The sequence below is a fragment of the Ptychodera flava genome, chromosome 11 (assembly GCF_041260155.1).
Source record: "Ptychodera flava strain L36383 chromosome 11, AS_Pfla_20210202, whole genome shotgun sequence".
NCBI classification, from domain to species: Eukaryota; Metazoa; Hemichordata; class Enteropneusta; family Ptychoderidae; genus Ptychodera; species Ptychodera flava.
Window position 1 is genome coordinate 814,009 of NC_091938.1, and position 15,261 is coordinate 829,269.

The 15,261-nt window shown below is 35.6% G+C and overlaps 1 protein-coding gene across 2 annotated transcripts; it reads left to right on the top strand.

Annotated features, from left to right (window-relative positions):
* The first annotated feature begins 1,795 nt into the window (after nucleotides 1–1,795).
* Nucleotides 1,796–14,768, top strand: LOC139143212 (2-Hydroxyacid oxidase 1-like). 2 transcript variants are annotated; one of them, XM_070713362.1, is made up of 8 exons: nucleotides 1,796–1,883; nucleotides 4,266–4,403; nucleotides 4,602–4,753; nucleotides 10,202–10,503; nucleotides 10,940–11,170; nucleotides 12,989–13,147; nucleotides 13,584–13,653; nucleotides 13,956–14,768. In XM_070713362.1, exons 2-8 carry the CDS (start codon nucleotides 4,267–4,269, stop codon nucleotides 14,021–14,023), a joined length of 1,119 nt encoding a protein of 372 aa, XP_070569463.1. In that variant the 5' UTR covers nucleotides 1,796–1,883; nucleotide 4,266; the 3' UTR covers nucleotides 14,024–14,768. The 2 variants fall into 2 exon arrangements, with proteins under 2 accessions (XP_070569463.1, XP_070569462.1); XM_070713361.1 differs by lacking the exon at nucleotides 1,796–1,883 and having other exon boundaries at nucleotides 4,207–4,403.
* Nucleotides 14,769–15,261: the final 493 nt, after the last annotated feature.

Below are 15,261 nucleotides of genomic sequence, written 5' to 3' on the forward strand. Positions count from 1 at the left end.
AAGGAATAAGTAACAGACTTCGAATAAGGAAAAAGGAAAAACTTCGAATAAGGAATAAGGAAAAAGGAATAAGTAACAGACTTCGAATAAGGAAAAAGGAAAAACGAAAAAGGAAAAACTTCGAATAAGGAAAAAGGAAAAGGAATAAGTAACAGACTTCGAATAAGGAATAAGGAAAAACTTCGAATAAGAGAAAAGGAAAAAGGAATAAGTAACAGACTTCACGTTCGAATAAGGAATAAGGAAAAAGTAATAAGTAACGAATAAGGAATAAGGAAAAAGGAATAAGTAACAGACTTCGAATAAGGAAAAAGGAAAAACGAAAAAGGAAAAACTTCGAATAAGGAAAAAGGAAAAAGGAATAAGTAACAGACTTCGAATAAGGAATAAGGAAAAACTTCGAATAAGGAAAAAGGAATAAGTAACAAACTTCACGTTCGAATAAGGAATAAGGAAAAAGTAATAAGTAACGAATAAGGAATAAGGAAAAAGGAATAAGTAACAGACTTCGAATAAGGAAAAAGGAAAAAAACGAAAAAGGAAAAAACTTCGAATAAGGAAAAAGGAATAAGTAGACAGACTTCGAATAAGGAATAAGGAAAAAACTTCGAATAAGGAAAAAGGAAAAAGGAATAAGTAACAAACTTCACGTTCGAATAAGGAATAAGGAAAAAGTAATAAGTAACGAATAAGGAATAAGGAAAAAGGAATAAGTAACAGACTTCGAATAAGGAAAAAGGAAAAACGAAAAAGGAAAAACTTCGAATAAGGAAAAAGGAAAAAAAGGAATAAGTAACAGACTTCGAATAAGGAAAAAGGAATAAGTAACAGACTTCGAATAAGGAATAAGGAAAAAGGAATAAGTAACAGACTTCGAATAAGGAAAAAGGAAAAACTTCGAATAAGGAAAAAGGAAAAAGGAATAAGTAACAGACTTCGAATAAGGAAAAGGAAAAACGAAAAAGGAAAAAACTTCGAATAAGGAAAAAGGAAAAAGAAAAAGGAACATTGAATAGAAAAAGGAATAAGTAGCAAACTTCACGTTCGAATAAGGAATAAGGAAAAAGTAATAAGTAACGAATAAGGAATAAGGAAAAAGGAATAAGTAACAGACTTCGAATAAGGAAAAAGGAAAAACGAAAAAGGAAAAACTTCGAATAAGGAAAAAGGAAAAAGGAATAAGTAACAGACTTCGAATAAGGAAAAAGGAAAAACTTCGAATAAGGAATAAGGAAAAACTTCGAATAAGGAAAAAGGAATAAGTAACAAACTTCACGTTCAAATAAGGAATAAGGAAAAAGGAATAAGTAACAAACTTCACGTTCGAATAAGGAATAAGGAAAAAGGAATAAGTAACAAACTTCACGTTCGAATAAGGAATAAGGAAAAAGGAATAAGTAACAAACTTCACGTTCGAATAAGGAATAAGGAAAAAGGAATAAGTAACAAACTTCACGTTCGAATAAGGAATAAGGAAAAAGGAATAAGTAACAAACTTCACGTTCGAATAAGGAATAAGGAAAAAGGAATAAGTAACAAACTTCACATTTGAATAAGGAATAAGGAATAAGGAATAAGTCACAAACTTCCCAGACCATTACAGGATCAAATGATTGTTTTCTTCATCAACCAACAATCCTTTTTCACAAAATCCTCGTCCCAAGCACCGAGAAATCAAACGGTTCCCTCAATATCCCCTTACCACCGACGTGATGTAGCAGGCGCTCGCAATGCTGCTTCCCGGCAAATGACGTTTCTTATCTGAGGTCAGACCTACACCGATCTCGCGGGTCAGGCGTACTTCGACACAGTCTGTGCGCAAAGGTTTGAACGTAGTCCGGATGTGACTTTGTCGTTCTGTTCTTGGCAGTGCTATTGAAAAGGTGGGTCATGTTTTTGTGTTCAACATCGCTTGTACCATAATTTATAATGGAATTGGAACACGTGGGCATTAAGCAGATGCCGGGCCGCTTTGCCTAATGACATTGCTTACGAGCTGTTAGTACAACATAACATTCATACAAAATACAAAATGTATTGCCATTAAAACTGTATATTATTATACATGGTCTCGAAAAGGCTAGCGCTATGCAACTTTACATGTCTGTCCGTGGACTTAGGGTGTACGAAAAGTAAGCGGTTTACACTTCTCTACCACCATGGTTCTCCAAGAGGTTCGATTGGATTCATTCACAGGAGTAGCTGGATTGGATTGGATTCATTCACGCAGCCACAGAACTGGTTCTGTTGCGCTGACCCTTGACCCGAGCGCGATTAATAAGCCACAGCACCGCTGTGTGATTATAGCTATCACAGAGGTATCTTTGAAAGTTGGACGGATCCGAATTTAATCGACCCAAAAAGGGCCAAATCAAATCAAACGGGACAAAAATGACTCGAACGGACCAAAAGACCCTTTGAATCATGATAATACAACAAACCATAGACCCTAACGAGCCCAGACGGACCCATCATGTGACGGAGGCGCACCGTCAGGGAGCCGCTATTATTTAAAGCTTGGGATGGGTCACTTAAATGATTAACTTTTACATGGGAAATGCAAAAATTTCAAATGTAACAGTAGCTCCTAAGTATCACAAATGACGTTATTTTAATGCCAAACTTTCATAAGTTCATCATCAGGAGGAAGACTCTACTTCCTCAGGTCTCACCAAGGTTGTCTCTTCAAAGGTGCTTGCTTATCAAACATAAGTACCTTATCAGAGATGTGTTAATGTTTATTGACACTTAATTTACTTGAAAGGTGCCTGATATTCTGTAGCAAAGACTTAACATACGAAAATGTATTAAGGTAACCCTGCAAGTGGTTTATGCATAAATCATGAGAGTGCATCTATGTAGCCTTATATTATTCATGAAATGGATATGAACCTTCATCTGTTAGAGGCAATTTATCACGAAATATTATGCTATAGAGATATAGCATAGAAAGTCACAAACAGTTTTAATTTGAGTTCAGAGGAGTACTAAGTTTGTGCCCTTCACATACATATTTAGTAACATTGTAACAGTCTTAATTTGTGCTCTAAATATAAAGATTTAGTAACAGAGCAACAGCATGGCTAAGGTTCAGGTGCAGTGCTCAACGCAATCAGCATTTACGTAATATGCAGCTGCAGATGCATAATATAACAAATGATTGAACAGGGTGAAAGACTTAGAGGAGGGTATAACCACTAAGTCTCTTAAACCATGACTTTGGTATGACCGAGCTTTCTGAAAATTTAGTGAAGATACTCACAGTGAGGATGGTTATTATCTAGATCGATGAACAGTATATCAAAATTTCACAAAAAAGTGATCTTTTCAGTTTTTCTGTAAAACTTATAGTGTAATAGGCCGAGAAGAGCAATAATGAGTGTCCCAGAGCAGATTCAGGACTACAGTTACATAACTTATACCACAATATTCTTGGTCTTATCAGAGAATACCAGAGAATCAGTTTTTAAGGCATTTGATTTTATTGGTGTTTATCAGTATGCATATCGTGACATTTAACATTTTCACACAAGGGAAATAAGTTTATTTTCCTAGCAAATTGAAATATTTGTGTGAGAATGTGACCCTTCATCCAATGACTACTCTTCAGTGCGTCTGCCACTGCAAATGCAGCCTTCACTGAGGCGTTCAGCTAACCGGCCATGCCTCCGGCAATTTTGACCTGTTGTAAACATGGACCATGGTACTACTGTTTTGGTGCTTTCTTTACACTAAGCTTTAACTTTTAATGAAAATTTGCTGTAAAGTTATAATTTCTAACATGCTTTATATTTGAGAGGAAAGCATACTAATTACCTGAAATTATTCTCACTGGTACAATAATTGCATAATTTGAACTTTTTAAGTTTTGATCTCTTCGTGAAAATCTTTTCTTAATTCGCCCATCTGATAGCTGTTTACAATTTTGATTTTATATTCTTTGGATAGTGTCACTCATAGTTGTCCAGATGATGTTGGAATTGAGAAGTATAACATGTTTGACCACTTGTATAGATTTGTTACTTCACTTTCTTTCATTTATGACATATTGTTTTACACAATTTTCTTCACAAAAAGTTAAGAATTAAGACTTAATTGCAACCAGATGTTAAGGTTGATCTGAGTGTTTGCTGTGATTCGATCGTTTCCAAAGAAAGAAACATAATATTTTTGCTTTTTTCATTGAAAATCACGTCGATAACATCTTCTATGTTGCAATTTGTTGAGCTTCTTGATTACAGTTTTCCTCCAATTTCTATATCAAGAATGACTGACAAACTTGCATGTGTAGCGGAATACGAGGACGTCTTCAAAGCTAGATTGAATGAGATAGCATGGTTATACTATGTGTCTGGAAGTGATGAAGAGATAACACTGAAACAGAACAGGAAGGCCTTTAAAAGGTTTGTGCAAAAACTCTATTTCAACATTTGAACTGATAATAAGATTGATGACATTTTGTGTTTCCTGTGCAGCAAAACAAGCAGCATGTGTTTCCTTAACATCTTCATTCGTCTTCTCAGTCACAATGCTTTTCTAGAAAATAAAGAAATTAACAATTATTATCTGGGTATTAAAGCATGATGAATTTTGTCATACAGACTTCGCCTCAAGCCTCGTCTTTTACAAAATGTGTCTTCACTGGATTTGTCAACATCATTACTTGGCCATGCAGTGGATATCCCAATATGCATTGCTCCAACGGCCTTTCAGGCAGAAACACATCCTGATGGAGAAGTGGCAACAGCGAGAGGTAAGAATAATAGGAATATTCATGATGTAACAATCAGTGTAACAGAATACACTTTTTCATAGGAAAGACCATTGTGCTCTTTCTGAATAATGAAATTCTGATAAGTTGATTTCTTTCATTTTCAGACAAGACCTATTCTTCTCTGATTTTGTCCGTTAGCTTTTTAGTTACATCTAGGGGAAGGCTCTTATATTGACTCAATAAGATTGTCACTCTTTATAGTTGCATGAACGGAATGTTTTCCCACACATCTATCACTCTCCTTCTTGACGCATCCCCTTTGTTGGCACAGTAATCGCCCAATAGGATATGGCATGGCAAAAGATGTGAACTACATCAGAAACATGAGACTGCACTTCAAAGAAAATGTTTTTGTGAATATCTCTGATTGGTCAATGTCGGCGACTGCATGGGTTCAAATAGGCAAAATATATTTTGGTAGTAAAGACAACGTCATATCAAGTGGAATATCACGGGTTATGATACTGGTCCCCACCGTGTTTCTGTAAGATGTTTTCATGGATTAACTTAAAATTGATGTTGAATAGACTCTTAAGAAAACTATGTTTCCGTGTGCTACGAAACATATCTAAAAGGACTTTTTATTGGCTCACATTTGGTAAATGTATATTACCAAAAAGTACTTCTTATATGGTGATATGTGAGTCGGTCTCATTTGCATCTCATTTGCATGTGCGTATGTATGTATGTATGTATGTATGTATGTATGTATGTATGTATGTATGTATGTATGTATGTATGTATGTATGTATGTTTGTGTGTGTGCGTACATGCGTGTGTGGACGTACGTACTTACGTATGTAAGTATGCATGTATGTATGTATGTCCACATCAAAAATTCAAAAAAACTGCAGCACCTACCATCTTGTCACGATTTCGTGTACAGGTGCACCAAGGGGAGGAGATGTGAATTTGTTAAAATAAATATGTTAACTAATGTCTGAAGAATTCAAATGAGGTAAAAAGGGCAATATCCTCCAAATTGCTAAAGTTCTGTAATCGCTGGCAAGTTTTGTTTGAAACTTAGTATGCAGATTTTTAAGGTGACTTCAGTTAGATTTGTCCAAATTTTGGTGAAATTTTCATATAAGGATTTTTGAGTCAATTTTTCCAATTTTTGGTCAAATAATCTTCCTCTCTGAAAGCACTTGTCCACTTGTCCACTTAGCTCACGTGTTCACACACTTGGGCTAATGTCGCAGCGATGTCTGTCTGTCTGTCTATCCGTCTGTCTGTCTGTCTGTCCGTCTGTCTGTCTGTCTGTCTGTGAACTCGATATCTCAAAAACGGCTGATCGGATCAAAATCAAATCTGGTACATAGATTGAGTTTGCAAATGGCAAGAACCGATTAGTTTTTTGTAGGTGTGCCTCGATTCCTTTTTGCTCATTTGCATAATTAATGATTTTAGAAAAAACGGATATATTTTGAGAACGACTGCACACACTTTAATAAGATTTGCTACAAATGTTGAACATACCAAGATATATCAGCCGTGAAAGATATAAGGGTTGACATGAAATATAGTTGCTAATTTGCATAATTAATGAACTTTCTTAATTAGGAATATATCTGAATTGACTTGATCAAAATTCACGAAACTTGGTGTGTATATTGAAGATTGCATGATTTAACATTATTTTTTTTAAATTTTATTTGGTCATCAACAGTGCCATCAGGCAGCCACTTACAGACAAGAAAATGAAAAAAAGGATAAAATACACTAAAATTTAAACAAACAAAAAATACTCTAAAAATCAAACAATGACAAAAACAAATTAACTTGTCTTTTAAAAGTTGAATGAGATTCTTCAAAATACGGATAGTTTTCAATCGGATTCGAACCCACAACATACGGCATCAGTCGCCTAGCTGAGAGGCCTGAGACAGAACCAGTCGGCTAAATCTCCACTCCCATAAAAGAGTGGTTCAATAGCCGGCTAAGTTGTTACATTTTTCTGACTGAGACCTTTCAACACGTTGTAGAGTTCGTGAAGCACTCACGCACGCATGCTCACTATCGTACATCGCACATACACACTTTATCGAAGCGAAGAAACGAATTTCATCGCTTTAACTGGGCGAACGATAACCTCGGGGACAATTCTGTCCACCAGCAGTGTTACCGACCCAGGATAGAAAATACGGATAGTTTTCAATCGGATTCGAACCCACAACATACGGCATCAGTCGCCTAGCTGAGAGGCCTGAGACAGAACCAGTCGGCTAAATCTCCACTCCCAAAAAAGAGTGGTTCAATAGCCGGCTAAGTTGTTACATTTTTCTGACTGAGACCTTTCAACACGTTGTAGAGTTCGTGAAGCACTCACGCACGCATGCTCACTATCGTACATCGCACATACACACTTTATCGAAGCGAAGAAACGAATTTCATCGCTCGTGTTCTCTGAAACTGTGTGTGGTTGCTTTGAAATTTGATATGCATATTCCGAGGGCTGCCCTTAGTTGAGAGTCTTTAAATTGTCGCGAAATGCTCATAGTTGTTTTTAGGCGCAATTTTTCCTATTTTTTGTCCAAAAATTATTTTCTCTAAACCATGCGTCAGATTACTTTGAAATTTAGTGTGCATTATTCTAGTGTTGAGCTCTCTTAGACTTGTTCAAATTGTGGTCGAATTCTCATATTTGTGTATTTCGGGCAATTTTCCACATTTCCGTGAACAAATCATTTTCTGTGAAACTGTGTGTCTGAATGCTTTTAAACTTGATATGCATATTTCTAAGGCTTATCTCAGTGATATAATGTTCATATTTGTACTTTTAAGCAATTTTTACCATATTTGGTCAAAACGTCTTAGCTTCTTCTCTGAAAATGCTTTGCGGATTGCTTTGAAACTTTGTAAACATGATTATAAGTATGAAACTCAAATGAAGTTATCGTTTACCAAAAGTATGCTAATGAGAAGCAAAAGTGTAAACTTGGTGAAATCTCAATAAATGTGAGTCAGAATTTTACATATTGGATTTAATTTGTACAGAAACATAATCAAAAACCTCCAAGCTAGTAATAAGTGGTTTTCTTAAATACCACATTGTATTGCATGATGAATTCCAATATATCGGTGACATAAATTCCAAGTAATACAATAATACAAGAGGACATCCTTACTTTGGTATTGTAGATTGTATCACTAATTTCAATGTACCAGGCTGCATGATGTTGTGTATGAGTGTGTTCATTGCAAAAGTTGCCAACAGTTACATACTTTGCCTCAGTATTTGATCAATGCTGCATCAAAATGTGGTAAGATGCACTTGTTAAAATTTATCTTCATCATCTTAAAAAAGAATTTTTAAAAGAACCACTTCCAATGCCGAAATGCCGATTTGAAATTGCATGAAGGTGCCTTGGAGTTGTGCGCTCGATATCTCAAAAACGGCTCATCAGAATAAAATCGAATCTGGCATATAGATTCAGTTTGCAAATGGCAAGAACTGATTAGTTTTTGATAGGTATGGCTTGCTTACCTTTTGCTCATTTGCATAATTAATGATTTTAGAAAATACGGAAATACATTGAGAACGACTGCACACAATTTGATAAGATTTGTTGCAAATTTTGATCACACCAAGATATATCAGGCGTGAAAGATGTTAAGGAGTGACATGAAAGGTAATTGCTAATTTGCATATTTAATGAACTTTCCTAATTAGGGATTTATATCTGAATCGACTTGATCAAAATTGACGAAACTTGGTATGTCTATTGAAGATACTATGATTTAACATTATTGAAAGTCATTTAGCATTTTAACTTCACCCAATTCATAATTTGCATATTAAATGAACTTTCCCAATTAAGGATATATATCTCAATTGACTTGACCAAAGTTGATAAAACTTGCTACATACATTGAAGATACTGTGATACAACATTCTTGATAGTCATTAAGTAATTTTACTTCATCCAACTCCTAATTTGAATATTTAATGAACTTTGCTAATAAGTGATATATATATTTGATTTGACTTGACCCAAAGTGATGAAACTTGCTATGTACATCGAAGATACTATGATATAACATTATTGAAAGTCATTCAGCATTTTTACTTGAGCCAATTCCTAATTTGAATATCTTAATGAACTTTCCTAATTAGGGATATATATCTGAATCGACTTGATCAAGGCTTCTTTTACCAGATGGTAGTTTGGCACATACCATTTTCAGCCCTAAAGAAGGCCTTAATAGCTGAACACTGTAGCTGACATTTACTTCAATACACTCGCATTTGTGAATCTGCATGAATTTTGTAAGAGTGCACACTGCTGGATGCCAATAGACCTTTTCCCGGTTATCCCACAATGCATTGCAGTGACTTTATCAAACACCGTCTATAAGCTCAAAACAGCGAAAACATACTGATTTGTGTTGTACAACGGATTGTTATAGAAGAATGACACAAATTTGCAATACCAAATAATGCCCCGTGTATAATCTAACCATCAGCGACAAAAATATTGGTCAGGGTTTAATCTGCCATAGAGTTCTACGAGTAACGTACCCTGCGTGTCCCCTACAGCTATGCGTAACGTACGCTTTATATACCCTGGCGCGCACTGCATTATGGAACCGGTAAAAGAACTATTCACATGTTACCTTTGTCTTTGACTATGCAACCATACACAGTGGAGGGACCAAATATTTTCTTCATTAATTCCATGCAATACAATATTACAAGTGGACAGGTCCTTTACTTCGGTGTGTGGTAGATTGCATTTCGATGTACCGTGATGCATGATGTTGTAAATGTATTTGTCCATTGCAAAAGTTGCCCTCCATAACGTATGATGCCGCAGCTGGTTGACATTATGAATATCACACGCTATTAAAGGTCTATAGAAGCTATATTATACACTCACTCTGGCTTGCCATATGCAACCAAAAGTGAGAACAGCGCCATTTGTCCATAGAAGTGTATACAATTTTTGACTGCATAATCTATGGGCTTTTGAGGGTGAAAATACAACCCCACACTCCTGTGATTTAAGATTTGATGTCTCATATGAATTGGACAACTACAGTTTGCACTCCAATCAGAGTCATCTCCTGCTAGGAGTTGTTCACGAACTCAAGTGAAACATATATTCCTCATCTCGTCAGTGTATGCACTAAATTGATTCTGTTTATCCCAGTGTTTATCAGAAAGAAATAAAAAAGATCTGATACCTGCCATATTTCAAACCTTCCTCCTGCCAGTTATGGTTTCAATGACATATAAATATTTCTCCAGCTTTTGCTTGTTTTAAAAATGATGAAATGAAATGCAATCCATCTATCGTTATACACGTTCTGTCATCTTCCCATCCTTTTCCATGACTCACAGATGTATAATATTGTTCAACTTTCTCTTTACCAAATCGAAATTCATAATATTATGTAAGGAGTCGCAATATGTTTCGCATTCAGCTGCGGAGAAAATGGGAACATGCATGGTACTGAGTTTGCATTCTAATAAATCAATGGAAGAAGTGAACGCAGGAGAACCAAGTGGTTTAAAATGGTTAAACATCTATCTTTTTCGAAATCGTGCTGTGACGCTCGATTTGATCAGAAGAGCAGAGAGATCGCAATACATGGGCCTTGTTGCCACCATTGACAATCCATCTCTTGGAAACCTGACCAAGGTTCATAAAAATGAGGGAGCCAATTTCTTGGCCAAAAATGTTGTTGAGACCCATGGCTATGGAAATCTTAACAAGTATTTCAAGGTATGTGATTTTTTAAAATGAGTACTTCAATTGAAAGATGCCAATACTTTTCAATCGATCATAGAGATATCGTTCTACAATGTGCAGTGCTTAACATCCATGAACATCAAACATAAACTTACACCTTATTGCTGCAGAGTTTGATACGATAATTCAAGTATGTGTACATGATACACTGTTACACAAAAATTTAAACGTGCATTCACACACACAAACACACACACACACACACACACACACACACACACACATATTGCTGCAGAGTTTGATACGTTAATTCAAGTATGTGTACATCACTGTTACACAAAAATTTAAACGTGCATTCACACACACAAACTACCTGTACGCACTGCTGCATATTTGTTCAGGTGTTTTGAAAATGTTCTCATCAAACTTGCTCAAATCAACTTTTCAACACTTATTTATTGGTTTACAGGATTACGACCTGGGCCCTATGCTTGAGGATGGTTTTTATAAAGATGTTGACATAAGAGACCAAGCTGCAACATGGGAATACATTGATTGGTTGCGTTCAAAAACCAGTCTACCAATCATCGTCAAGGGTGTGTTAACAGCCGAGGACGCCATGTTAGCGGTCAACCACGGTGCCAGTGCAGTCATTGTATCAAACCACGGAGGTCGAGCACTTGATTCTGTTCCAGCATCAGTAAGTTAATTGCTATAATACTGTAAAATGAAAGATGATTGTCATGAAAGTTTTTTCTTCAATACTCCTCAACAATGCATCAGAAAAATTCATAACATTTAACATCACCGAAAGCTCTTCAGAATTATTCACTTTTAGAAATGGCTATATAGTAGTTTTTGAGAAATGTCCAACAATTAATATTTCTGAACAGGATCATTTGCAACAAAAATATTCACAGGTAATTGTATGGAAAATGTCTTTTGGAAATTGGTAGATAGTTTGTGACCAATTATACATGCATTCCGATTTTAAGATCTTGCCTCGGCATGAGTGCACACAGTTTGTAGTAAGACTTATCTCAAAGTGTACTAACCGTGTTTAAAGTTAGCAATTAGTAAAAAACTTCCAAATTATTTATTTTTTCATAATATTTTTCACTATTTTTTCATGCTAAATTGCAATTTTCTTTTCTACTTGCCAAAGCATGTTGAAATACCCGCTATTCCGCTTGTTAACAGAGCATATAAACATGTAAAATACACTGACATTGTTTAAATTTGAATTCCAGTCCAGACCAGAATTCACTTGTCAAGAAAACAATGCAGTTTACAAAGTAGTAAAAGCTCAGTTGATAAGCTATAATTGTGTCTTGACATGGTTGGAGGAACAGAACAAGAAACTGTATTGACATGAAAACAAAGTTTCAGCTGGTTATCATAAATACAGGCTGTTTTTACACTGCAAAGGTTGGGATGATCGATGCGTGGAAAGAATACAAAAACAGAAATTCATCGTAACATTGCAACCTCAGACTGTGGGAAGATGAAGAGTCATTTTATCAAGGAGAAGAAGAAGGGTCTGCATTTTGGTGCAAGCAATCAGCAATTGTCAGTATTTTTCATAAACCCGGCTGAATTGCACCATTTACTTTAGTCCCAAGGCTTAATTTTATTTATTTATTTTTTTATTTTTTATTTGCACAAAATGATACATAAAACACCACAAAATGAACAAAATTGTGCATGGATTACACAGAAAAGTCGGAGACTTATTTCCTCAGTGGTCCATAATAACAAAAGACTAACAAAAAAATGGAAAAAGTACAAAGTGAGAAATCCGACAACAGAGAGTAAAACAAGCACTTCCAAAAATAAGTTAAACGGACTAAAACCCTCTGAAAATCACACCAAAGATTAAATGAAATCTCTCCTGACACGTTCGACGTAATCTTGCAAATGACGTTTTAACTTTTTTTTAAAATTGTAATTGGAATCAATATTCCTTATACTACGTGGAAGGCAATTCCATAACTGCGAAGCTGAGTACTGAAAACTTGTTTGAAATAATTTAGCTCCTCCTAGGATAAAAACTGAGTTATTGCCAGAACGTGTATTATAATTGTGTACATTCTGTCTTGTAATAAAATTTGACGCTAGGTAGGATGGAGCTTGACCCCCTTATTATTTTATGCATGAGATTCAGTTTCAGATACGACACTCTTTGCTCTACACAAAGCCACCCAAGTTTTTCAAAGTGAGCTGGCCCAATATGTTCCCTTGGGTGCATATCTAGAACAAACCTTATTATTTTATTTTGTGTTGTTTGTAGTCTATGTTTACTGACAACCTTCAAACCTTGATACCAGTAGGCACAGGCATAATCAAAAAGACAATTAATAGACTGTTGGCAAGAAGTATACGTGTTTTCCTGTCCAAAAAGTGACGTTTGCGAAACAAAAACTTAAGACGAATGTTTGCCTTCTGAATTATTTGTGTAATGCCATCCAGCAAACCAATTCAGTGTGATTCTTAGACTTTTGTATTTCAATTTACACAGATCGAAGCATTGCCTGAAATCGCAAAGGCGGTTGGTGATAAAGTGGAGGTTTATTTTGACGGCGGGATACGTAATGGCATCGACGTATTCAAAGCATTGGCACTGGGAGCTAGAGCAGTGTTTGTTGGTCGACCTATTCTGTATGGACTTGCACATTCTGTGAGTACAGGGCATATCTAGATGATAGAATTTTTCTCGGGTGTTTCTGGTTCGATCAGGAAAGTTTGAAATCATCCTCGAAATACCACACAAATATTATTTAGCTAAGCAAGACAAAGCTGAAACAAATGAAAACTGCCTTAACAGTACATTCTCTACTGTCAGTGAATGATTGGCTTCTTTACAGACATTTCTAAGGTGCAAGTCATAAATAAGAACAAAAACTATGTATGTGCATTACTTGCACCGGTTTGACACAGCAATATGTGATGATGGAATCGTCAGAGTCTGCATTTTATCAAAGCCCAACAGTAGCTGTCATTTTTCAAAGATTTTTGCACTCGAAAAATGCTCTTTCAATTATAGTGTGATTGTGAGTGAGGCATTCCTACTAACACTTTGGATTTACTTCACATTATTGATGGGGAAATTTCAGGGTGAAGAAGGTGTGAGGAACATCTTAAACATCGTGAAGACTGAACTCACTAGAACAATGAGCTTTGCAGGTACGTGAGTTGAATAATTACCAGAGGAAACCAAATAAAGTCACTGAATTTCACTTGAGAGCAAAAAAGGTTCCGATTTCTTGAAAAACAGTCACACATATGTAACCTTTTACCATTATTGTATCGTCTGCCTCACATTTTAAATTTAAATTCTACTATTAGTTGTACATTACATTAGAATAGAATAGATTTTGTTGAAAATGTTATCCGTGTACAGATGTTACCCCATTTACAATTGGTAAGGCAGCCAAAGATTGCAGGTGACTTCGTTTAAAGCTTTTACAACTTTTGATCTTTTTCAGGTTGTCAATCATTGTCAGACATCAAACCTTCCTTAGTAGTGCATGAGTCACACTATGCAAAATTATAGGGATTTTTTTCTAGAAAACTCAAAGAACGACAAGACTGTAAGCTCCATTTAGCTTCACACACCAATCCTGTCAAAGTTCTACGGACATGACGAATCGTTTTATAGTATCAAGTGATGCATAGTGTGTGTTTGGTAGTGATTTTAATCAATAATATACTGAAAAAGCTGTGGATATTGATTTCAAAAAGTGAAGCAAAGCATTGATCATTAATCTGCTTTTTCGAAGGCTTAAAGGGTATTATAGGCGTGATATAGAAAGGATAGGCGTGATATAGAAATGATAGGCGTAATATAGAAAGGAGCATGGTGACGCTCATTATGCAAGATGTCTCCGACTTAGCAATATGGGGACAGCTATAGCTCCAGATCAGAAAATCAACCTTCTAACTTTTTTTAGAATTGACAAAAATCGATGGTATTTTAATCACAAATACATCAACCGTCAACACTCAATTACAGTGCTGTAATGTTCGGTTTAGCAGTAAACCAGACAGTTTTAACCAAGAGTAAGTCACGTGATAATCATAAATAGTCTTTCCGAAAATAGGGGCTATCATGGGCAAAGATTTGCATGGTATAACCATGTAAACATTTTTTGCAAAAGTATTAGTGGAAAATAGTAGTCAAATTTACTTGAATAACTTAAATTTGTAATTGGAATCATTGCCTTTAAGTTTTAGTCATGTTCCAGTTAATGATCCTTTGAACAGAGTAAATATTTCTCCTTGTAAACTTTCCTTAAAAAGTGTGGTGGCATTTTGTTATTGAACTTGTTCAACCCCCCAATGCCGGTATACAGGTCCAAAATCACCATTGATAACAATGAGATTGGGTCAAACCATGGTGGTGAAAGGGTTAAACCTTTTACTAACAACTTTGGTGTGTATCTGTTGTTCTTGAAGACAATGGACCGCAGATGGACTTACAGTTGAAGGGCTAATCAGGAAGGTGGTACAGTATGTACCATTTCAAAATTGATACATGCCAGTGTATATTATGGACTGAATGTCTGGCTTGGAATTACGCATCTAACACGATTGGAACTAATTTGAGATAATTGGATAGTAAAATAAAGTCGTTTTAATCTACAAATGTAAGCTCATCTGCTTTTCATTTTAAGTTACATACTTGAGTAATTTGTAACAATGCAATGTTCAGCTATAGGGCGCCTAACACTTTTTAGAAATTTGAACAATATGAAGATCTATTTCTCCCAAATTAGTTCCAATCATGACATC